Genomic DNA, 26,725 nt, shown 5'->3' on the forward strand with positions numbered 1-26,725 from the left:
TGGTCGACCTGGAAAACAAATTCCATCGATGCCACGATGAACCTGGAGCGAGCTAAGAAAATAATCGAGCATATAAAAATCGAACATCCCGAAGAGCGATTTATCTTTGGAATAAAATTTATCGCACAAATGCCTGACGATACTTGGATTATTCGCGATAAACGAGATCCAGTGCGTGGCGGTAAGAAAAACGTCATTCTCGATCAGAATTCTAAGCCAGGATTGTTACTTGGAATCGATGGCCCTTATTATGCTAGATCGTATCCAGCCAGCGCTGTTGTTTATGGAATTTATCGGCTAAATAACAATCCGGACGTAAAAAACCTACCTGCGATGAAAGAATCACCGATGATAAACTGCGTGGCCGAACGTGTAATCGAACATATGAAAAACGCTCGACGTGGATCTGGTTTGACTCAACTAAGGCTAGATAAAATTAATGCGTGGGCGAAGACCGTCGCTGATGGTGCGTCGGTGGACGACGTTGCTGCGTTAAGTAAAAAACTAAAATTTCCTATCACGGTGAAAACGTTATCGGGAGAAATATTATACTCGTCGCCGTATAGATCCAGAGGAGCACCAATCGAGATTGTCGATCACAATTCCCACGCGTGGTCGCATTCGGTAATGATATTTCCGCGGGATCGAATGGTTAAATTTTATCCTGTGGATGCTGCGAAGGATAATTCCGATGACATGTTCAGATTTATTAAAAAATTAAGCGCATCTGATCCGATATCGATATGGTTATTCTCGAGCGAAGAAAGATACGATCAATTTATTCTGCCATGTGGCGATATTTACAGGAACGAGATATTACATGAATCGATGAAAAAACTCGCGGTGAAATATTCGTCAAATCGCGATCAATTATTAACGAATTGCTTTACAATTTCGTCTGTGGCCGCTCACGCCGCTAGAGAGAAAAACTCGTGGAAGCCTACAAGAAACGAATATCTCGCCGATATTCAACTTAGCTGTATCGAATACGGCCACGGCGGATTGTGGAATACCAGGTACGATTTTGAGGATATGATTTCCGTTGACATGAGCGCGTGTTATCCTGGAAGTTTCCTCGGATATGGCGATTGTGCCGAGTATTTTGCTAAATTCGGCCATCCTACCAGCGAGATGACAAGAGTAGCAATTAACGGACCGTTGCCTGATTTTGTCATGACCGGATTCGCTTGTGTTACGTCGTTCGAATTTGCTGAAAATTTGCATAAAATCTGCTACATTTGGTTCGGTAGGCATTTCTCTCAACGTCGTTGGGTTCCTACAGTGTTATTGAGATATATGCTAGATTCGTCGATGTTAGTGTCGTTGACGGTGAGTGAGGCGATTATATCATACAGGAAACAGACCGATGTGTGGTTGCCGACGGACTGTGATAATGCAAAAGATATAGGAAGAAAAATAATCGGTAAATTTACTCAAGGTGGATCCGTTGATCACAAGCATCGACACGCTAGGTTGTTTATCAATGACGCCGAGATGGATTTTATAATCGCCGATACGGTATCACGAGGAATATTTTGCAACAGAGAAAATATTATCATTGATGGAACAAAGTTAGGTACCGTGATTAGCTATCTTGACGGAGAATCAGCGCAATATACGCATCTACGATCATCGATGCTCGCCTATGTGAGTATAAATTTACTGTCGATGATAAACAAATTTTCTGATATCGCAGTAAGAGTCGCAACGGATTCGTTCTATATCGATAAAAATACCAATGCAGGTTGGAAAATTTAATCACCGATGGTAGCTCATGGGGAACCTGGAGAATAAAAAACGAGGATATTCTAGATTATTGTGAAGACGCTGATGTTGAAGATTTAGATGAATTCCACCAAGGTAGATTTGAGGAAATATCAACAGCCGCATCTGCATTTGATCCAATTTTACGCAGTAAATTTACTTACCTAAATGGACCTGGTGGTAGCGGTAAAACAACGCGAGTAATAAATTTATTTGTAAATTCTGACATGATCGTATTGACTCCGACACATAGATTAGCACGAGAAATAAAGCAGCGTGGTGTTAATTCTTGCACGTATCATAGCTATTTCAAATAAAGCGGTGGATCATGGGACTCGGTGCGTATGGGAGACAAATATATCAACAAGATCATAATATTCGATGAGATTTGCACGGTGAATTTAGATATATTAAAATCGATATTAGCTTGGCTGGGGGAGAAAAACACCACCGTGATAATGTGCGGCGATCATGGCCAACCTAATCCTATTGATGGAGAATCGCCTCACGAGTGGCTTAGAAGCTTCGTTGATTATTACGAGGAAATCGACGCTGATTATAGATCGACCGATATTTTGCTGACCGAATTTAAAAAATTGATTCGATTACAACCGAATAAGATTCAATGTGACGTCATGAGGAAAATAATCGATGAGACTCCGATGAGCGATTTCCTAAATTTGTGGCGTCCTGATCATTTAATCGTCGCTAGTAGGAAAATTATTCGTGATATTATTCAGGAAATGTTATTCAAGCTGCATTGTGAGAAATTTCCAACGCTGCAGGTACCGTTATGCTATAGGCCCGCTAATACTCGACGACAAAATATTAATGTTACTTTGCCATGCGGAGAAGAAAGGAACTTGGTCCTGAATGATATTATCTTTGTTGATATTAATCTTGTTAATGACGCGTTAAATGCAGAAAAATCGCCATGGAAATTAGGTTACGCAACAACGATACACTCGTCGCAGGGATTGACTGTTGACGGTCAAGTTTGGATCGTCGATGATAGAATTTCTTGGTCAAATTTGGTATATTTGGCCGTGTCGAGAGTAAGAAAATTATCTCAGCTAGGACGAATTCGAGTAAACTACATTAGTGACGCTGGCGGTAGTTGAGTATCTTCGGGTACTATCTGTAATTCTTCTTTGGTAAATCCGCGTTGTGGCGCTAACGAATCTAGGATATAAATTGCCGGTCTTCCTGATGATCTTGTTACGGCGGATATTTTGTGCGTTGTAACGCTCCAGGTTGGGTCGGTTGCTCTTTTTCTGCCCCCTTCGGCCTCGCCTTCCTTATATAAATACCTGACTGTGACGCTACCTAGTACAGGCTGAATTGTGGAATCTCGCTTCAAAGGTATATTCGATTTTGTAATTGCAATTGCAGGTTTCATTGATATTGTTCGAGTCGTCTCGTTATTTAGCGCGCTGATTACATGAGGCAATCTTGATACCCAATCGTGAGATCGATTATCCTGAATAAATTCACGCGCGTATTGGTATCCGAATAATCGTTCTGCGAGAGTTTTATTGAATCTTTCGACGATAGCTTGATTGCGATGAACACCTACGATACCGCGACGGATTTTAACATTATTCTTCTTCATCAATGAAGTAACCGCGCCAAGAAATTCTCGACCTGGATCAACCTGGAGAAGATTTGGCCATGTTAATGGGGATCGGGAATAAATTTCGTTAAATGCCTTAGCGATTTCCGTTGCTGTTTTATTCGATAATGGTTCTGCTTCCTTGTACCTGCTAGCGATATCAACGATGGTCAGGACATATTTGTATGTGACTCCGTCGACGGTATCGTGAGGAAGAAACATCAGATCCGCTTGGTGGACCTCATTGGGGACACTGACGGTAAAACTCGCGTATGGTATTTTCTTAGGTGGAGGAAGATATATTTGCCAAATTGCCTGTTTTGATAGCCACGATTCAGCGATGGATTGTTTTACCGATGCGGCCTTGGCGAGTTTGGCGATTGCTGATTTTCCTCGCCAGAATCCTCGCGGAGAATAATATATCTGTTCCATATTATTTACCAGCGCCGAATACTAATTTGCCTTTCATCGCGCCTTTGATCAGCCAGGATGCTAATTTCTCTTTGAATTTTTTGTTAGGAATCGCGTCTAATGCGTGAATTAGCTTGATATCAGCAAGTTGTCTTTGTTGTAAATCTCCGCTGCGATATGCGAGGTCGTGGTAGTAACAAGCTTTATCGATGGCGTTTACCGGATTTTCACCTTGCATTGGTTGGTTATTATCGTCGAGTCTGATATCGAGCCTTGTTCCGGGTCCGCAGTAATTATATCCTGGCAGATGCTTTTCTCAGGGATATTTCGCCCAGGGTAATCCAGGTAGATTTGTCAAGGAGGCTGCGATATCTCCTCCGGTTCTACTTTTTTTTTTTGTAAATCTAAACTTGCGTGTCTTACAAACTTCGCATTCTCCTGCAATTGCGTTCCTGTTATTGCGTGTGACGATTTCGGTCGGATTTATCGTAGCTGTGTGAGTGCGACACTTAACACAATATAGATCCATGTATTTTAGTAACATGAATGTAATTGAATTTTCAGCCACGAAACGACGCGAGCAAGTGAAACATCATGCGGCATTACCAAATTCGATCAGAATGATAATCATCGGCCCATCAGGATCTGGTAAGACACAATTGTTATTGAATTTGATAATGAGATGGCTAAAATGGGACAAATTGTATTTGGTTGCACCATCCGTCGATGATCAACGTTGTTACCAAGTATTAAAAGAATTTAGCGACAATACCGACGAAGGCACAATCGAATTCATCATGGACATCAACGAAGCTCCATCCGTGGATAATTTGGACGGTGATACTAATAATCTTGTTGCATTCGTTGATGCTATGCTGGAAAAGCAGACCAACCCGGCTAGGATATTCTCGCGTGGCAGACACAAAAACACCGATGTTATTTACGTAACACAGAGATATACGCAGATTCCGAAGGTGATCAGGGACAATTGCAATATTTTATCTGTGTTCAACGGCGTGGATACTCACACGCTGAGAAATATCTATCAGACCTGGTGCAACGGTGACATGGATATAAATAAATTTAAAAATTTGTTCAGCCGCGCTCAGTCAACGCCGCATGGTTTCATCACGATAAATCTTCATGATCCACGCAGTCGGTATCGCATCGGTCTTGATCAAATTTATTCATGAAAATGCAGCCTCCTAATGACAACAAAAAATAATAACACAAAAAATTATCCCGATTATTTATTTTCCTGTCTCGGATGCTATATTCATTGACACACTCGGCGCACACACCTGATGCATCGGGTCTGAAATGCATGAAAATTAGTTATCGTAGAAGGCTTTATTTTTGCTTTCTGGGCCTTCTACGGAGAAAGTTCCCGTAGGAGCGTTTATTTTGTCTGGAAACAATGGTCTGTTCATCTTCCCTGCTGCTTCCAGTAATTTCTTTCAATTGTAACTATTCCGGAAATGCAGCATAACCTATGCTGACCTTGAGATATGTTATATCCAGCTCAGTGCCAAGTATCAGCATCATAGTCTTAATTCATGGTAACGTATATCTGACGGGCTGGATAACGAATGCGCAGTAAAACACAACTCGCTATAACATATTGTTGCTTATCCTTGAACTGAATAAAGCTCACTTTGATGCAAACAAACCTTAATTGCCAATGTTTTTAATCTAACATGGTTTATCTACCGTTGGAGTGTTGTAACAATGGGAATAGACACAGGCGGCTGGTCTTGTTCTTCCAACTGGATGGGCCCACTGTGTGTTTGTAGAGTCCCTGCCACTATAACTGAAGTAATGCTTAGTCAGTCTAGACGGGAATTTAGAACATTTATTTTCCATTTTCTATTGGAAAGTATTTGCTTTATTCACATGAGATGACACAGTCAGATATGATAAGGAATAATATTGACCCATATTCCAGTTAATTTTTAGAAATAGGCTTGTTACTTGTGAGGCATAGTCTGGTTTAGATGAAACATGCTCTAGTTAATTGTGATGCATAGTCTGGTTAATTGTATAGCATAGTCTGGTTAATTGTATGGCATAGTCTGGTTAATTGTGAAAAAATATGGTTAAAGTGAGGCCTGCTCTAGTTAATTGTGAGACACAGCAAACATATAGTATGCCAATTGGAAATTAAACTACAAATACATTTACAAATAAATTTATAACGCTAGTTATTTTTCCAAAGTGTGTATGACAACGTTAAATAATTAATATCTTTGGATTAGTATATGTCAAGGTAATGCCCATGAATATCAAATCTCTTATATTTCATTGCTTAGCTACACGTAAGTAGTGAACTGTTTCTGGATCCAAATATGAGCAGGATAGTATCTGATATCCAGGTTAATGCCTAATATAAGCAAGATAGTCTTCGGTTTCCAAGTTAATGCTTAATATAAGCAAGATAGTCTTCGGTTTCCAATTTAATGCTTAATATAAGCAAGATAGTCTTCGGTTTCCAAGTTAATGTCTAATATAAGCAAGATAGTCTTCGGTTTCCAAGTTAATGCTTAATATAAGCAAGATAGTCTTCGGTTTCCAAGTTAATGTCTAATATAAGCAAGACAGTCTTTGGTTTCCAAGTTAATGTCTAATATAAGCAAGATAGTCTTTGGTTTACAAATTAATCCCTAATATAAGCAAGATAGTCTTCGGTTTCCAAGTTAATGTCTAATATAAGCAAGATAGTCTTTGGTTTACAAGTTAATGTCTAATATAAGCAAGATAGTCTTTGGTTTCCAAGTTAATGTCTAATATAAGCAAGATAGTCTTTGGTTTACAAGTTAATGTCTAATATAAGCAAGATAGTCTTTGGTTTACAAGTTAATGTCTAATATAAGCAAGATAGTCTTTGGTTTACAACTTAATGCCTAATATAAGCAAGATAGTCTTTGGTTTCTAAGTTAATGTCTAATATAAGCAAGACAGTCTTTCGTTTACAAGTTAATGCCTAATATAAGAAAGATAGTCTTTGGTTTCCAAGTTAATCCCTAATATAAGCAAGATAGTCTTCGGTTTCCAAGTTAATGTCTAATATAAGCAAGATAGTCTTTGGTTTACAAGTTAATGCCTAATATAAGAAAGATAGTCTTTGGTTTACAAGTTAATGCCTAATATAAGCAAGATAGTCTTCGGTTTCCAAGTTAATGTCTAATATAAGCAAGATAGTCTTTGGTTTACAAGTTAATGCCTAATATAAGCAAGATAGTCTTTGGTTTACAAGGTAAAGCCTTATGTAAGCAAGATAGTCCTTGGTTTCCAAGTTAATGCCTTATATAAGCAAGATAGTCTTTGGTTTCCAAGTTAATGCCTAATATAAGCAAGATAGTCTTTGGTTTCCAAGTTAATGCCTAATATAAGCAAGATAGTCTTTGGTTTCCACGTTAATGCCTAATATAAGCAAGATAGTATTGGGTTTCCAAGTTACTGCCTAATATAAGCAAGACATTTTTGGTTTCCAAGTTAATGCCTAACATAAGCAAGATAATCTTGGTGCATCTGAACATACATAAAATGCATTGAATTTCATCAGCAATGGTGGACAAGAAGCAAAGTATGAAAGGACCCAAATACCCTGATTACTATAAAGCCCTCATCACAAAGTATATATCTGTTTTCTGGACCGCTCCGGTGGCCTAGTGGTTAGAGCGTCCTCCTCGGATGAATGAGGTTGTGGGTTCGATACCCGGCCGAGTCATACCAAAGACTAATAAAAATGGTACTAACAGTTTCCTCGCTTTGCGCTCAGCATTAAGAGGTTAGCGTTAGGACTGGTCGGCCTGGTGTCAGGATAATGTGACTGGATGGAACATCATGCTACATATCTGTGACATGATGCCCCAGTGCTAGGCATCACTATAAACTGAAACACTGCATACATCGTATCGATAAGACTGAACAATTGTTAAAGCTACGTTTAAAATCCAAATCACACACATACACACACACAAATTTCTGTTTTTTGTAACTCCTGGTGCATGATTCGATCGAAATTTTATCATTTGTATTAATGGCTGTAATCTATACATAATATATTTATCTCAGTTTGTCTACGTGACTTGAATCTGTTAAGATCATATTATTATAAGCTCATTTTTGTTTCCGTTAACTTTACATTGTCAGAATCGTGCAATATTTTACGATATGCACACCTTCATATTCCACTCAAGTGCACGACACGTGTGCTCAGTAGTGTATTAGGAACTACTTTATAAATAAAATAAATCATGTACAATCATGAAATAGACACTTTACGGTTCGGTGGATTAAGTTTGTTTCTGAATGAACTAAATCAGATGTTTCGTGGACTGCCACATACCAGCTGCTTTGCAATATTCCGAGTTAACGTATTTGATACAATGTTACGGATTTCGGTTAGCGATAGACGCCAGACAGGTCATAAAATTGCTGGGTCCCTACAAATGAAATGCAAGTGACAAGGCATACACGTGTCTTCATTGAGCTGATAATAAGAATGGCAAAATATATACTTACAGTTTTACATCCTGAGTTTCCTCAAAATGTATTTTCTTAGTTCTGCAAATCCGAATTACATCAGATATATGATGGGTTCTAAAGCTTGAATACACATTTCGAAATTGTACTGTAATTTCGGCTATATTCCAATTGCAAATATATCCTCCTACTGCACTCAAAAGGAAATAAACATTATATTCCATAGCGTCTTTTTGATAATCACACTTCAAAGACTTCATATATTCCCCACATTATGATTCCAAACATTCAATGAAAGAACAGAAACACACCTGAAGATGTCAATACGCTGCTCTCTTGCTGCTGAAGTCAGATGTACTTCATGCAGAATCGACACAGATAAATCACGAAAATTAGTAGAATCGACAAAATACCAAAATCTAATCATTCCAGACTAAATGGGAAAGTTGTTACAATGCGCATTCATTCACAATATGACTCTAAATTTCAATTTTAAGTAGACCAAGACGCGATAATCTTTAGAAAGTTATATCTAGCGCGCGACTAAGTTCAAATTTATCTGTGCGAACTTATGTGCGCACTAATAACGTTGTCGTTGTGTACTGATGAATCTGCGCTTGTGTATTTAATTTGGAATACAGCATAAATTCAGTTACTTTGTTTCTTGTAGAGTATTTTTGTTTATATAATTAAGCCTTAGGTAGGATAATAAAATGAGCATGTAATTAAAGGTTGCTGCATTTGCATGGAAAACTATGAACTCGTTTCGTCGGATGGATATACTGCATTTCCAAGGTCGTGCAGTATTTCCTTCCCAAAAACTCGTTCATATTTTCCCATGCAAATGCAGTAACCGTATACACTGTTGCAGTAACTAAGATAATTGAGTAGGATATGCAGCCGGTTTAGTTTTGTCGTTCAAAGCACAAACAACGTGAATAAATGACATTCCTACATTACAGAAATCTAATTTAGTTTCATGATTTCAGATATATATAACACAAAACCATCATTATCCGGTGCATCAAAAGATCTTAACTATGTCAAATTCATATAGAAAATTGTGATTATATATATTATTTGTATCTATCCGTATACTGAGCGGGGCCCCGAGTGGCCGAGTGGTCTAAAGCGCTCACCATTCCGGATCACTGCCATCTTACCGCTGTCTGCGTGGGTTCGAGTCTCGGACTCGGCTAACGTTGGTACGTGAGAAAGCTTGCCAGTAGCTTCTCGTGGGTCGGTTGTTCTTCCCGGGGTTTTCCAGGGTTCTTCCTCCACCAGTTATACTGGCCGCCATGTATAGCCTATCTTGTGCTGAAAATGGCGTTAAACCCTACAAGGACGACAACGACAACTAATACTGCACTTTTTCAGCGTTTGACAAAATGTCTATAAGGTAATGAGATAACAAGATTGTAGTGTTCTCAAAACCTTTAACTTTTGATGGTTATGGAACTCGAGTCTTCAATTACAATCCAACAACCCACAAATTACCTCCGAAAATAAAAAGTGCACTAAAAAGGAAGGCAAATTACTGGATGTCAGTATGTTTTCCGTAGTAAAGGCGCCTTAAGTCTGTCAGTAGTTGTTATAGGAAACCAATTGTTTGTAAGTTCACTAGAGAGTTCATCGATGTACATTTTCAAATCTATTCGAAGTTGAAATGGGTTCTTAAAAACAATATTTGTGTAAATGTATCTATAGATAAAAGATAAACAACATTAATAATGCAAAGTAATGATGGAAATCACTGATTAACAAATGGATTTGAGAACTTATTAGGATATATTGTCATAATATTTTGTGTGCTTTCATGACATCCAACGCGAACTCTAATGCGTGAACAAAGGTATTGTGATGCCAATTCGATATGTCCTACATAATCTATGTTTTTTTTCTGGCCTAGAAACTTATAAATAAGGAAGAATCCGTGTTTCTTACCGTCGAATATGAAGTTTCCAAGTAGGTAGATTTGGTCAGAAACATTTGTCAAACGAAGGTTGAAAAGATAGCTTGTCGAAGATGTGTTGTCTCCAATTTTTATGAATTGTTTCCTTGCAAACTTGACGTCAACTGGTAGATCTCTTTTGTCTAAAATTTCTGCCAGGGTCAGGCTCTCTTCATAAATATGTATGTAATAAGTACATAAATAATCCATCGATTAATCAATAATTAAATATCAATATAATCTGTTCTATCACATAAAAAATAAACAGAGTTAAGAAACTATTAATAATAAAGAACATATCAGTAATATATGACACGAAATAAGAAGAGTAAACAAGAAGAAGGCGCTAGTGAAAGTTTTCGGTTATGTAATAATTCTGCTCCGTCTTACATGGCACCAACATTTATATCGAAGCATCTGCCTCTGTTTTCAAGGGCTGCTTTAAATCGGTGTTTAATTCCTCATATTTGATAAACATGTCAATTCTCTGAAGTCGAAACTTGATAATTAAAGTTTAAACAGCATCGATACTAGTGTAAATTTAGCATATACTGTAAGTAACAGATCCATATGTTTAGTCCTATTCTGTATTATAAATAAGTATTGCTTTCAAACTACAGATTAAAGGTGCATCTTATAACATGAATACTTTATTATATAGGTTATTATGACCATATAATAGTTTTTTTCTTTATTACATCATCTGTACGCTTTACATATAGCGTGTGCAGTTCAGTATTTTTTTATATATTATAAGACGTTAATATATCACTATATGATTCTGATTCCTCCAAATAAACCTATGAAATTCTTGCGCAGTCTTTTCTTTACTGATTAGTTGTGTTCGTGGGAAAAATTTATTTACCCCGCCAAAAGGAACTTTTTCTTTTACAAATACAATAAATATTTTGCCGGCCAGAATTTGGATCGGGTGCCCAAAATGAATCCCGAAAAACCTCATGACTTCCTGGATATGGCAAATGCATCCCCACAGGGGCTCGTTTTGATATTTGTTTCCTATCATGCACTTAAAATATGACGTTAAATCCCAAAAAAGAACAATAAATAAAACTAAGGATATTGGTCAGTTGATAGCGGGTGTGAGTGGGTGGGTTTGAGATATTCATGTCACATGAAACCCGCCCTATGTACAAGAGTGTTTTAAATGTTAACTTCTAGAAGTAAATAAATTAACCTCTGGTTATAGAAGAACGTGGGCATAAACCGGTCTTCCAAATGACAGAACGTTAAGCCTATAGAACGTCAGCATTTTTTAAACAGTAAAATAGCACAAACGACCTAATGTTTTTAATATGATACAATTCCAATTGTCTTCTGTTCCAAATAAACTAATACAAATATCTGGTAACAAATAAGTTACAGTAAATATGGAATTTATTCACCTAGTAATCATCCTTTCTCACGAAGATCGACAACTTTAAATAGTAAAACGAAGATGCCTGAGGTGTAAACATTGTTGAAATGATCGTCCAGCTTAGAAGACATCACACAGAACATCTATAAACACTGTTGAAATGATCGTCGAGCTTAGAAGACATCACACATAACATATATAAACACTGTTGAAATGATCGTCGAGCTTAGAAGACATCACACAGAACATCTATAAACACTGTTGAAATGATCGTCGAGCTTAGAAGACATCACACAGAACATCTATAAACACTGTTGCAATGATCGTCGAGCTTAGAAGACATTACACAGAACATCTATAAACATTGTTGCGATGATCGTCGAGCTTAGAAGACATCACACAGAACATCTATAAACACTGTTGCAATGATCGTCGAGCTTAGAAGACATCACACAGAACATCTATAAACATTGTTGCGATGATCGTCGAGCTTAGAAGACATAACTCAGAACATCTATAAACATTGTTGCAATGATCGTCGAGCTTAGAAGACATCACACAGAACATATATAAACATTGTTGAAATGATCGTCGAGCTTAGAAGACATCACACATAACATCTATAAACACTGTTGCAATGATCGTCGAACTTAGAAGACATCACACAGAACATCTATAAACATTGTTGCGATGATCGTCGAGCTTAGAAGACATAACTCAGAACATCTATAAACATTGTTGAAATGATCGTCGAGCTTAAAAGACATCACACAGAACATCTATTTACATTGTTGCAATGACCGTCGAGCTTAAAGACTTCACACAGAACATCTATTTACATTCTGTGCTATAAATGATGTTGTATGAGTCAAATGTTATGTTTATTCGGAAGGACAGTTGTTCATTGAATTATAATTTGTAAAAGATAATATGCTCTTAATTGTTGCTCGGAATAAAACTGCACAGGAACATTCGACTAGTTTTGGGACTATTTTTATTGCGTAAGAAATTAAAGGTGAAGCGCCATCTGAGTCAGAATAAACGAAAAGCAACTTTTTTTTCTCTCTCAATTTATATTACAATAAAAGCTATGTGATAAACAGAATCTCAGATAGGTAATGAATTAATTTGAATTTCTGAAACTAGTTAAATAATATCCAGATTTTGCAAGCCTTTAATCTCGTTTCATGAATTGAATATTAAATCATGACCCATTTGAGATGCACTATATATGCAACATGTATAGCAACATAGTATGACTTCACAAATGGGGCTTAACATCATGTATAGTAAACTAGTTGTGACGCTGATTCTGAGAATGTTCCAAAGTTATTGTACTACACTTTTCTGTAGTTTTGTCAGCCTATAAAACAAATCAGAAATTTTGTCACTTGATAATATAATCTTGCATATATATTCATTGCAAAAGACATGTTTGAAACGTGTCGAAAAAATGTTAGTAGTGCTTCCTAATGTTTCCTAAAGATATATATTAATTAATCCGAGTCAAATATTTAATTTGTAATTATCACTCATGTAGGACCATTTATTTACTTTTACTGCCAAATGCAGACATGAATTACCTATCTTTATACCTGTCCTGCGTTTACAAAAAAAATTTCTATTCACAAATTACTTGAATATACTTAAGAAAAAATGAAAAGAACTTGACAGTATTACAAAATAAATGGCAGACAAACGCAATGTACCGTTTTGGGAGAGCATCTCGTCCAGACAGAACGGAATGGGATAATCTACAGGAAAGCTGTACGTACATTCTTCAGTTCCTCGTTCATTCATCCGTACTGCAAGTACACGTTGTTGTCTGAATACACTGTTGATTCTTATCACCTACAGATGAAAGTAAAATAAATATTACGTACCCATTTTAATGTTTTTCTTCATTTTGAGTGATCCTCTGATCATTAAATCATTATTACTTGTCATCTACCCACCCAGCCATCCATTCGTGTTTCATTACAACTATATCCACCTTTCAACTATCCGTTCACTACGGCAGGTATGCAATAGTCATTCCCATTCATCAAGTTATAGTCTTTAGTGGTACAACCGTGCAAACAGCGTTTGATATTACCTTGAGGGGTGAAAAAATATTGGACATTGATTTTATATATTTTATTTTACTCGATAGAAAATCGTGATCTGTTAGATTTCAACACATTATGTCTTCATTGTAATGTACTTGGATATGTGCGAATTGTCTCCACTTTGACAAGAATTCCATAACAAAGCTGAAATAGAAACCATCACTTGAATACAGGAACGGTACTGACAACTTTTAAAAATAAGGCATGCTGAAGTTAGACAAAAAAATGAAATGAAGATTACTCACGAATAGCGCGTTAATAGTGACGAAATACTGTAGTAACGTCGTTCATGTATAGAATGAGTCACTATATGCACTTCAATGCACACGCTGATGATACGGACATATAGATATCAGAAAAGACTGGTGAAATGTTAATACACTTATACGAAATGCGCTCATTACCTTCGTACACTTTTGCAAGAGTTTGAATGGATTATACCATTTATGACTGCTACATGGATGTTCTCTCTCTCTCTCTCTCTCTCTCTCTCTCTCTCTCTCTCTCTCTCTCATGACCGCCCCGGTGGCCTAATGGTAAAACGGTCCGCCTCGTAAAAGTGAGATCGCGGATTCGAACCCTTGCCGAGTCATACCAAAGACTTATAACAATGATAGTAGAAGTTGCCTCGCTAGGCGCTGAGCGTTAAGAGGTTAGTGTTAGGACTGGTGGGCCTGGTGTCAGGGTAATGATACTGGGTGGGATATGCTAAGTGTCTGCGTAGAGTGATGCCCCAGAGCTAGACATCACTATAAACTGGCACACTGCACACATACGTCGTAGTTATATGACTGAACAATTGTTAAAGCTGCGTTAAAATCATAATCACTCCTCTCTCTCTCTCTCTCTCTCTCTCTCTCTCTCTATATATATATATATATATATATATATATATATATATATATATATATATATATATCTGAGGATGAGACAATAGGTAATAATATATTTAGCATTTCTGTATGTGTGTGTGTGTGTGAGAGAGAGAGGGGGGAGGAGAGAGATAAGCAATAGTTACATATTTCAACCATGGCACATGCGTGCTGATGCACCTTCCAGCATTTGTGGTCTCTTTGTGAGGTAATGCGCTACATCGTTTGTATTATATGGGAACCAATCAAAGCAAGCGATGATGTCTAGAAATAAAATATTGTCTGATCATTTGATAATTTTAAATGTCAATTACAAAATAAAGAGTCAAAAGTACATAAAATAAGATCATTAAAATTATTAATGCAACAACCCTGCCTACACCAGTCTTACAACTTTTAGAAGTTCTTTTTGCAAATTGATAATTTGTCTAATTGGTCTAATTGATAAGACTGTATCAATATATAAACAAATTCAATTCTGTATATAAAGCAAACTTTGTTTAGTTATCCATTTATTATTGGTCTTTGGCATTATACTTATGTGTTTGGATGGGATAGTTTAAGGCAGAATTGAGTGGGGATTTCGAAGTGTTTGCTGGATAGAATGGTGTGAAATGGGGGGGGGGGGGGCTGGGCGTATTATGGTGCTCTCAGTATGAATCCAAATTTTGATTTCCGTCTATTTATTTCACATGTTTTTCGACTCTTTGACCTCTGTGTTTACTATAATTAGTGTTAGTCCAAAGAAGACACGCTGTTGCATTCTTTTTTCTCTGCATAGTCTATTTATTTTGTCCAAACCGATCCCAGCCGGATTTCATTTGTTTTTCTTTATTCTTCACTTCAATTTCAAATATGGCGATCTATGAAAAGCCTAACCACGTCGATACATTACTATCACGTGAGGTATTTCATAGTTTTTCGATTTTATCAGTATTTCGATAAACATTGAATATGTTCGGTAGGTAGGTGGGGATAAACGTTCGATTAGTTAGCCAGTGAGTAAATGATTGAGTGAGCAATCGATATAGTATGAAGATTTGACAGGTTGCAGAGTTAGTTCGGTTTGAAAGGACATTCCTAAACTAAAACATAATTTATTCAAATTTAAGTTAAGCAATGAAAACCATGCGATGAAAAACTTATCTAGGTAAATCTCTTACCTGACTGTAATCAAAAGTTTCTTCCAGCCTATCGCCGCTAAAGCCTTGTGTAACCATGACAATGGTTGGTAGCTTATCTTTGTATAATTTGTAGAACTCTCCTAATGTGCACTCCTTTTCCTGCATTTCGTACTCCATGTTATTGTGGGTGCTGCAACGACTGTAAGAGAGAACAAGTATGTTTTAGAATAAATAATGTCTCTATTCTTATCAATTTCAACATCATAGATCAAGGTTAAACGTCAAGAAACGGACTAGACCATTCGAACAGTTTAGTTTTCTACAAACTCAGTCAAAAATGTGAGAATATGTAGTCATATATCTCTCGAATTTTATTTATTGTTCCAAATATGATCTACCCCGTTGTTATTCAGTCCATAGAGAGGGGCCCCCAATGGCCGAGTGGTCTAAAGCGCTCACCGTTACGGATCATTGCCATCTCATATCTGTCTGCATGGGTTCGAGTCTCAGGTTCGGCCAATATGGGTATGTAAGAAAGCTTGCCAGTACCTACCCGCGGATCGGTGGTTCTTTCTGGCTTTTTCCGTGTCCTTTCTCCACCACTGATACTGGCCGCCATGTATAGCCTACCTTGTGCTCACAAATGGCGTTAAACCTTAAAACAACAACAACAGTCCATAGTGAATCATTTAGTTTCCAGAAAATAACTCGAGTTTCGCTTCAGGTATTTCACCACATGTTACTCTTTAGGAAGGATTTAAGAAAACTAAGATCTGATCAAATTCACAATTCTTATCTTATATCTAAGTTGTGTTTAAGATAGGCAAAGTGGCCTTTCGGCCATGAGTGCGATCTAGTGACACAAAACCCAGCCAATAATTAACATTAGTGGGTCAGTTGATACGTGGTATGTGTGCTTGGCCGAGATAAGTGGTCCCAAAAGTGTTACATATATGCCAAAAATTGAATAAATGTAAAAAAACATAATTGTATGCACTGGTTGCATACCTTTGAGATTATATTTAATGAATATTTATGACACTGACTTCAGAGATTCACATTTTGACTTAAACATGACGAGAAAAACAACCCATTGAAAAATTGCGCTTATAACCTGGTGTCCTCTTTTGCACAAATTACAAGTGGATTTAGGCAAAAATAAGCATAATAATATACAATAGTTCATTTCATAGCATTTTTAGATGAACCTTTCTGTGAAACTTTACAAAGAAGTAACTTGACATATAACGAACACATATAATTGGACATCGTTATCTGCAAAACATAGCTCTTTCACCTGAGATTAATTGTGTATTAGAATCGATGTACCATCATAAATTTGTAATCAACAATGTATTGATATAATTTGTTTAAAACTATTATGTCTTAATTATGTATGTTGATCAATTCATTCATTAATCAAATTTATTGAGAAATTCATAAATTGATCGTATAGGTTGGTACTCGTTGGAATGATGATATCCTTTGAGAAATGATGGAAGGTTTCATATGTTCTGGTGAACTATGCACTGACTGTAGTGGTTGAAAAACGATTTTATGTTGTTACATCATTTGATGAGTTTTATGTGCATGTGCAAGGTAACGTTTTCAGCCAGTTCAGTTTCGTTTGCTAGATATGAAGGTAAAGAGGTAAGCTATGGTGTGCAGGATTTAAATATTATTCATTTGCATGGCAAACACATATTTCATTCAGACACCATTCTTATGCATCATTCTATTACGAGCTTTACAAATTTTTAAAGCGGAATAAAACTTATAACATGCAACATTATTACAACCAATTAAGCAAAGGATACGTGTGGCAATATCATCCTTAAAGATAAACCCGGAGAACAACGAAGTCTATAGAAAGTTACAATCCAATGCAGATACAACTTCAATAGTTACAGAAGAATTAAGCGATGAAAAATAAAGATGATTAGGAAGATATTAAAAAAGTTAGTTGCTGACTAAAATAACTGTGCAGATAATTTTCAATTATATAGCAATAATAGAAATAGCTGTTCCTTTAACTCTTTCAGAATTAAAAGGCAAGATCAATTCGAGTAAGTCGATATAACGATAGAAGATGTACAGAATAAGGTCAATGTGAGTAATAGAATTGTTAGCTCATGAAAACAACAACGATTTATCAAATTTGGATTTAATATTGAAACTATGATACTTTAAAACATTAACGTTCTGCTGGAATTTAGAAAAGCTTTCCAACATATAGAGCAACGTTATATGCATACCAAAACGTAACGATGCAAAATGTAGTATAGAATAATTGGGCAAAACAGCTTAAACGATTCAGAATAATTTTAAATGATATAGAACAAAAGGCAAATACAGAAGCAATACATTACTAACGACGTAGATAAACGTACTTAAGTATTACGTGAAAAAATTAACACATTTCAAGCACTGACAGAAATTCTTCAATAAAATACACAGAGATATTCGTCTAAAGATTGTTGCAGTTAATACAGATAAAAACTGTGATTCGATACATTGGATGATGAACGACTGGAAAGTTTAATGAGTATTGATATTTGTTATAAACCTAAGGGTGTCATTTTCGTAATGAGAGAAAATGTGGATACGCTTACGCTAGAGGTTGAAAATCTAAATTTAAGGTTTTGTGTTGACATATCCTATGATTTTATAACACCACAAACAATTAGCTAGTATGTTTAATGCTCGTTTTATGCCCATGCAAAGACAAAAAGTGTCTTAAAACTAGACTGTGAAGTAGTTTACTGAAAATGATTGATATAATAACTCATATATTTGTAGACATGACGCAGGTTGAAACGAGCAAGGAAGAAAGTAGATCTAAAACAATCATTAACTTAATTAACTATTTTAAACCGATACATTTACAATGTCAAAAGTATAATATAGCTGGTAAAGCTGGCTTACCAAATAAAGTTTATTTTTTACAATGTGTATATTCATAATGTCATGGAATACTATTAAAACTCAGGCAAGTAATTTTAGGTGACCCCGTGTTGAATACACTAGATGACTTAGATTGTTAGGACCCTAAGTGACTATTTTATGAGAAGGGTTATCTCCATATTACAAAATGAAAATGTCTTTTCGACTGAGAAAACATTTTTTTTAAATAAAAGAACAAATGGAACAAATATATACTCACTCAATGGAAGGGATATTACGTTTGTTTAATATTTGGAAACCTGACGAAAGTGTTCTATCACTTGAGAAGCATAACTATGTGTCTTGCATTGGCAGTGGCGTTCAGTCCCGTCTTGATTTGAAATACTCAAATAGACAATGATTTAAATCATACTAATGAAGTTCATAATACTAATATTTTATAACAATATACAGAGTATAAATGGAACCAGTACGACGTTATTGATGTTTCGAAACTAAATTCATAGATATGATGGAACTCAGAAATACAAAACAATTCACAAACGTTGCAATGCTATGTTAATAGTATATAATGAAAACAAACCTAACTAAATATGAGTGTAATTGATGATTTATTAAATTGGCTTCGACTCAAATAAATAAAAGAAATTAAAAAATATTTTTCCAACAAGTGCTTCAAGTTTTGCTTTTTAAGTTGAAATTAAAGGATCACAACAGACTGCGCTACCAAATAAATAACACAATAGGCATAATGGCAGAAATGAATTCGGTTATTAAATTTAAAGTCTACATAAAACGGCTTAAGGTCGATTTTGTTCTATATTGTAATTCTGAAAATAATGTTTAGCTCCCAAACATGCATAGCAAAAATGGTAAAACACATCCCATCAAGAGGGGATCTTTTTGTCTTAAGTCCTAAAACGAATTATAGATGTTTTTAGTTTACAGGGGACAAGACTGCATGTCTGTATTCTACAAACTGCATATGAGCAACTAAGACCAAAAAGACGCTGCAAGAACAGCATTTACAAAAGAAGAGGAATAGCTTTCTAGGTCAAGCTACGTGTGTCATTTGTGTGACAAGAATAATACAGTGAATATAGCAAAATAATTATATATATAATGCCAAGTAACGATGAAGGACCGCTCCGGTGGCCTAGTGGTTAGAGCGTCCGCCTCGGATGCGAGAGGTCGTGGATTCGAACCCCAGCCGAGGCATTACAAAGACTTATAAAAATTTTATTAACAGCTGTCTCGCTTAGCGCTCAGCAATAAGAAGTTAGTTTTAGGACTGGTCGGCCTGCTGTCAGGATAATGTGACTGGTTGGGGGGCACATCATGCTACATGTCTGCAGCATGATGCCCCAGTGCTAGACATCACTATTATAAACCGTCACACTGCAGACATCGTAGCGATATGACTGAAAAAATGTTAAAGTGACGTTAAAAATCCAAATTACATATATAGGTCATTGATTCCAACACGATAGAAAGGAAGGTCTCATACAAATATTGATGGACGAAAATAATGATAAAAGTTAGCCAAATAATGAGGCCTATGTCAATCATCACCAAAAAATGAGGCCTATGGCAATCATCACCAATTAATGAGGTCTATGGCAATCATCACCAAAAAATGAGGCCTATGGCAATCATCACCAAGTAATGAGGCCTACGTTTGTGACAATCATCTCCAAGTAATGAGGCCTATGACAATCATCCCCAAATAATGAGGCCTATGGCAATCATCACCAAGTAATGAGGCCTACGTGTGTGACAATCATTACCATGTAATGAGGCCTACGTGCATGACTATCATCACCAATTTATGACGCCTACGTGTGTGACAATCATCGCCAAGTAATGAGGCCTATGACAATCATCACTAAATAATGAGGCATATGGCAGTCATCACCAAGTAATGAGGCCTACGTGTGTGTCAATCACCACCAAGTAATGAGGCCTACATGTATGACAATCATCACCACGTTATGAGGCCTACGTGTGCGACTATCATCACCAAGTGATGAGGCCTATGGCAATCATCACCAAGTAATGAGGCCTATATTCTGTAAACAAGATTTATATAAAATTACATAGATTCATATAAAAGGGCTAATGAAAGCAAACTTTTTACCAATAGAAGAATTGTTATGAAAACTAACCGAATGAGGAATCACTGAACAGGATTGCTAGCATTTAAAGCGTTGTATGAAAAAATTTAAATTTATATCTCTCATATGATCATCACAATTGACACTATGTGATGTTTTAGTTTGAGGAATTTTGATCTGCTTTTAAGAACAATTATAAACTTGACACAATACACTATCTAACTGCGCCAGAAGAAGCTAGTGATGCAGTGTGGAAACTCAGCTAGTAAATATAACTGATTATTCCTCATGATATGTATTGAATCTAAATTTTCGAATAAATATGCAACGCCAGTTATGAGTATTATGTTAACAGTAAGCGTAATATGAATATAACGGCGAATATGATAAATCGAACAAAGTCATTCGTCTACTTCAGCATCAACAATGTATAATGCTGAGGCATGTGAGAATCAATACCTGCAAAATGAAAAACTATAGGCGGGGAAACAAAATAAGGTATTCGACGTAAACAACTATAATGTCCTCAAAATGATGGTAATTTATACATAGAGCTTAAAATAACTTGGAGGCAAAAAGCAAGCAAAACTTGGAAGATGTCCTGAAATGAATTAATAGTTTTGTACTTGAAAAACAAATGGGAACTTCTAAGTAAACGAATGTTAAACACATGCATAAAAAGGGAAATATTTTAACCTTCAAAACTTCATTTCATTTGCAAGCAGATAAATAAGATAAGAATATCTAGTGTTAGTTGCCCCATGACGACCGTTTTCTCGATGTTGATGGTGAGATGGAACATCTTACACGTGTCATATAGTCAGACCATAAGGTTCTGGAACCGGTTTCTCACGTACATTACCATCGTCTGCTAACAGAGAGTATGCGGCTTTCAGTCCGACAAGTTTGCTTAAGTCTCTACTAGATCTCGAGAAAGGTAGACGCCTTGCATTTCCTCATCGAATGCATAGTTATGAAGCAATGACAAGAAGCTGCTGTGCGAGGATGCAGACATGTTTTTCTTATCCATGCGACAAAGAAATCTACATGATTTATTAACCTATCTCAGCCTTGTCGTCTCAGTCAGATCGGCGCAATCATGGTGTCCAGGCGCTATGAACTACGTTTAATTCATTAACTCCTGGAGGTTTTTGCCGTTTTCGCCTGAAATGTGAGTAGGAAACTAGTGTGGGCTATTTCTGAATACATCTTAATACATCAACTTCCAAGTAATGTCCCATTAACCTAATACCTAGTCGTGTTAGAAGCATCGTTTCTTATTAGCTATTTCACTCGCGCATGGGCAGAAGGGTAAAAGTTGTTTGTTTTTTGTTGCTTTTTTTGTTTTTTGCTTAATAGACCCATCATTTTCGTATCGAGAGCACTATTCATTCCAAATGCCCATGTTACCCTACTTTTTGCAAAGGTTCATCTATCTGTGATCAGACCGGTCTGCCCTCGATCTGAGGCCAAAAAGTCTAAAATTCAAACACAAAATCGGATTCCGACCACAGGCGAATTTTGGGTGGAAAAAAATCGGGTCCAAACAATTAGGTTTTTCCTCTGTATTTTGTAGTGCAACAAGAACTCCCAGATTATTTGCTATCATTGTAGATTTACGTCTGTCTACCTTTCTATAATACCATCCACTTTAGTGTATCATACATGACATTGATGCTACAGAGCTCGGCAGTATGCTACTACATCCCGCCACGTAAACGTGGTGCCAGGAGTTAATGAATTAACAAAGCTATTGGAATTTTTGAAAAAATTGACACGGAATGGCTAAATTTGTAAGTTATGTGCAATGTCGATGCACAAGGGACTAAATACCGAGGGAATATTCAAATTTGTTGACCTTATCAAAATGCACTCATTACCTCATTAACCCCTGGAGGTTTTTGTCTTATTCACCTGAATACATCCTAATACATCGAATTCCAAGTGATTTCCAATTTACCGAATGCCTAGATGTGTTAGAAGTATCGTTTTTCATTGACTATTTCGCTCGCGCATGGGCAGAAGGATAAAAGTTGGACTTTGGTTTTTTTGTACTTAACGGACACATCATTTTCGTATCGAGTCCACACTTTATTCCAAATGCCCGTTTTATCCTACTTTTTGCAAAGATTCGTCTGTCTGTGTGCAGTTCAGACCGGTCAGCCTTCGATCTGAGGCCAAAACTCTAAATTCCGGACACAAAATCGGAATCCGACCACGGGCGAATTTATGTGGAAAAAAATTCGGGTCCAAAAAATAAAGTTTTTCCTCTGTATTTGGTAGTGCAACTAGAACTTCCAAATTATTTGGTACCATTGTAGAGCTACATCTGTCTACCTTTCTAAAATACCATCCACTTTAGTGTATCATGGATGACCTTGACGCTACAGAGCCCGGCAGTAAGGCTACTACCTCCTGCCACGTAAACGCGGCGCCAGGGGTTAATGTGTTAAAAAGATAAATCCATGTTGTCTTCTGCTATGCCTGACAATATTTTTAAAAAAAAAATCAAACAACTACAACAACAAATATATTACACAAATGAACTTCACCCATAAAGCAAATTAAGGTCTCTCCAACTTTTACAACACACATTCCAAATTATTTTTTGAGAGACAGACACACACGCAGTAGAATTATTTGTTCTTCTAATCTAGTTCGTTCAACGCAGCATAAAGAAATTTTCATATATATATATATATATATATATATATATATATATATATATATATATATATATATATATATATATATATATATACCTAACTCCTTATATTTTCAGGTCAGCGTCATGAAATGTAGCTAAAAGTACCTAATTTGTTTCACACTTGTTTCACACGAAGTATTTAAAATGAATTCGGTACTTTAAATAACACTTAATGACTCTGACATGAAAATGTTACAGATACGAAAAATTCGCAATGTTTCGTGGAACGGACAGAAACTAACAAACAAATACTGAGTACACAAATCCAATATCTCTCAAGTGCTACCAAAAAGCAGGCGACAACCAGAAGCGTGTTATGTCAGAACTGCCTTCTTCAAACCTTTTCAAACATCACTAATCAGTCCCAGTTGAATCAAGCATGATAATGCTAAAGATAATGAAAATTCATGTACTTCCAATCGGAGTGGTTTAGTCGAAACGCTATTTCACAAGAAGATTTAAATGTAGAGTATCATTGCACTAGAAATATCAACACTTGCTATATATCTGTAAGAGAAATTATAAATTTCCAAGAAAATCATGTGTACTTAGAGCCGACTGGTAACCACACCGCCCTCGTTAACAAATTAGTATTAATGTGCGTTTACTAATAATGACACGTGGCTCGAGACGCTGATGATGCATTACTAGCAACGCGTAATAATTATAACTTGTTTATCCTTTTTCTCATTTTTTCTTATGACCTGTATAATAGTACCGGATTAATACTATATATTGAATCTGCTAGCAATATTGCAAAAATGCAGAGTTATTTTACTTTGAATGGAAACTGTTGGTTTAGAAAAATAACCTATGTTGATATTTGTTCCATAACAAGGAAATCCCTGTCGCTGGGTTGCATTATTTGTCTCCCCACCCGGCACAGCCTTGTGGGGGACAAATATATAATAACTCCTTGACTGGAATGTACTTGTCTCGATGCAAACCCTAACATATATTCTATTACACTCCATACGTGATCTCGAATCTGTCGGACACGGAACACTCACAGTGTACCGAGACGCCCGTGTTATCATGAAATGAACTGATCAAGATAAGGAGCACAGGAAGGTTGTCGATCTTCCCAAGTGTTTTGAAGAGTATCACCCTTTCATATCAAATGCCTTGGTGATGTCAACAATTTAATTTAAAGTGGTTTCTGCTGGACCATGCATTTCTCTTGCATTCTCAATTCTGGTGTTGTATTTAGGTTGTGCTACATGTTGGCTGCATTACTTGCCTATGTTGCTGACACCATTTTGCCCGGATGGATCTCTATCCAGTCTGGGGGCTGGGGTTGGATGGTGTTGTGCTGTACAGTTTTGACAAGACAAGCATTTAATTACGATAAGTGTGATGTCCTAGAAGTAAAAGATATGCATTTTGCACCTGCATACGTGAAGAAATGATATATCGATATTAAGATATGCTATCAAAATAATTTATAAATTCACAGATGTAAAGATATTATTAGTCCAACTATCAATTATCAAGAGATTTATTTGATTACGTCATACAGTCATTAGAGATATAATATCACGTTAAATAAGGCTGTACTTTAACCATATATGATGATAATAGCTGTTTGTTGGATAGCACAATTAATTTGCCTTATGGTCATTATTCTCTAATTATATATTTGTTTTCATAAAGTATACATGTGCTCACTAATACACTTTGTGTTAAAAGGCTTTTTATTTTTTAATTAAAGCTGTAAGTCAGTCGCATACTTTGCTGATTCATTATATATATGACCTAGCTTTGCATAATTATTTCAGGGATACGTCAATGTTTTTATCAATATTTCTAAGTTCGCCCAAATCAAAAATGAGTTATAAAATCTGAAGATTTAAGCGCATCAGAGTTTTAAATATGTTTTAGAACAGAGTTTTAGTCAACCTTTTTCAAATTCACCTAATTCCAAAACTGGGCCATCTAATGCGTCAACTGCGCCAGAACATATGCTTTCTATAATACCAACAAGTTTGTTGCTAACATTCCCTCTTGTCATTTGGTATAATGTATCAATTTGTTTTCTTTTCAATGTGACCTTATACACACATTGCCGTTGTAAAAAAGACTTGTCTCAAAATGTGAGGAAAGTATAGTTAGATGATAAGTGATGTAATCAAGAGCAAAGAGTTATTAGTTTCCCTAAAGAGCAAATATGTATCTGTTGCCCTCAAGAGCAAATATGTATTTGTTGGCCTCAGCAGCAAATATTTATTTGTTGCCCTCAAGTGCAAAACGTTATTTTTGGTGCCCTCAAGAAAAAATAGAGATTAGTTGCCCTCAAGAGCAAAGAGGCATTAGTTGCCCTCAAGAGCACATAGTTATTAGTTGCCCTCCTTAGCGAAGAGGTATTGGTTGCACTCAAGAGCAAATATTTATTTATGTTGCCGTAAAGAGCAAATAGTGATTACTTGCCCTACATTAAAAATAATTATCCTCTCTCTCTCTCTCTCAGACACGTTCGTTGTATCTCTACGAACGATATAATACATCTACTCTTCCTTTGCTATGATAAGTTGAAAGTTACACGATACATTCCCTCTATCTGAAACAAGTGTTTGAAAATTGTACGTGTCGGAATATGAACGAGTGTCGTGTATCTGAGCATAGCGTTTTAATATATCGTATAATTCCAAGATTTCATCAGCAATAACTCATCCTCCTCATTGTTTCATATCTATCCGGCTCTGTTTGCCACTCATCTAACCAACTACCTCTTTTATATCCTCCCATCCACCTCATTGTTTCCATGGATTCACCCATCTTCCGTTTTGTTTCTTGCCCATTCACCCCATTGTGTCCAACCCATTTACCTCATTTACCCACCCACACACCACATTGCTTCCCATTCTCGTAGCTAATATATGCATGATCATAAGTTGCAGAATTGACTTACCAAAAAATAGCTCTTTTTAAGTATATAAAATCTCCTGCTGCCCCGTTTCCATTCAAATGATCATCTAATGCATACGAAAACCTGTCAGGTCTCTAAAACACAGTATACGTGTTAATGCATACGACAACCTGACAGGTCTATAAAATACAATATACGTGTTTTAACGAATCACTTTCCACCCAAATGTCAAATGTATAATTCTCATTTAATTGTTCACACCGCTGCAGTCCAGCAATGCAACGAAGGACTAAAACTTCCTAGTATAGGCCAAATCATTAGCAATTCTTTTCAGATGAGACATGATCTTAGATGAATTTGATCCTAGTTCCCGGGATAGCGTGACGTACTATAGCTTAACTTTCCCACTATCATTCCCACTGATCGAAGAAA

The 26,725-nt window shown here is 36.4% G+C and overlaps 1 protein-coding gene across 2 annotated transcripts in view; it reads right to left on the reverse strand.

The window, feature by feature from the left end:
- The window catches only part of LOC149783537 (uncharacterized), a 40,960-nt gene extending 14,494 nt beyond the window's left edge, over positions 1–26,466 (reverse strand). Inside the window, exons 1-4 of one of the 2 annotated variants that reach the window (XM_089933131.1) lie at positions 26,336–26,466; positions 15,742–15,901; positions 13,308–13,449; positions 10,217–10,393 (exon numbers count right to left, since the gene is read on the reverse strand). In XM_089933131.1, coding sequence (XP_089789257.1) covers positions 10,217–10,393; positions 13,308–13,449; positions 15,742–15,879 — 457 coding nt within the window. In that variant the 5' untranslated portion in view covers positions 15,880–15,901; positions 26,336–26,466. The remainder of the gene's footprint in view (positions 1–10,216; positions 10,394–13,307; positions 13,450–15,741; positions 15,902–26,335) is intronic. The other variant, XM_089933132.1, reaches the window with a different exon arrangement.
- Positions 26,467–26,725: the final 259 nt, after the last annotated feature.

This window comes from Sinohyriopsis cumingii, chromosome 14 (genome assembly GCF_028554795.1).
Source record: "Sinohyriopsis cumingii isolate HCF-2022 chromosome 14, ASM2855479v2, whole genome shotgun sequence".
Taxonomy (NCBI): domain Eukaryota; kingdom Metazoa; phylum Mollusca; class Bivalvia; order Unionida; family Unionidae; genus Sinohyriopsis; species Sinohyriopsis cumingii.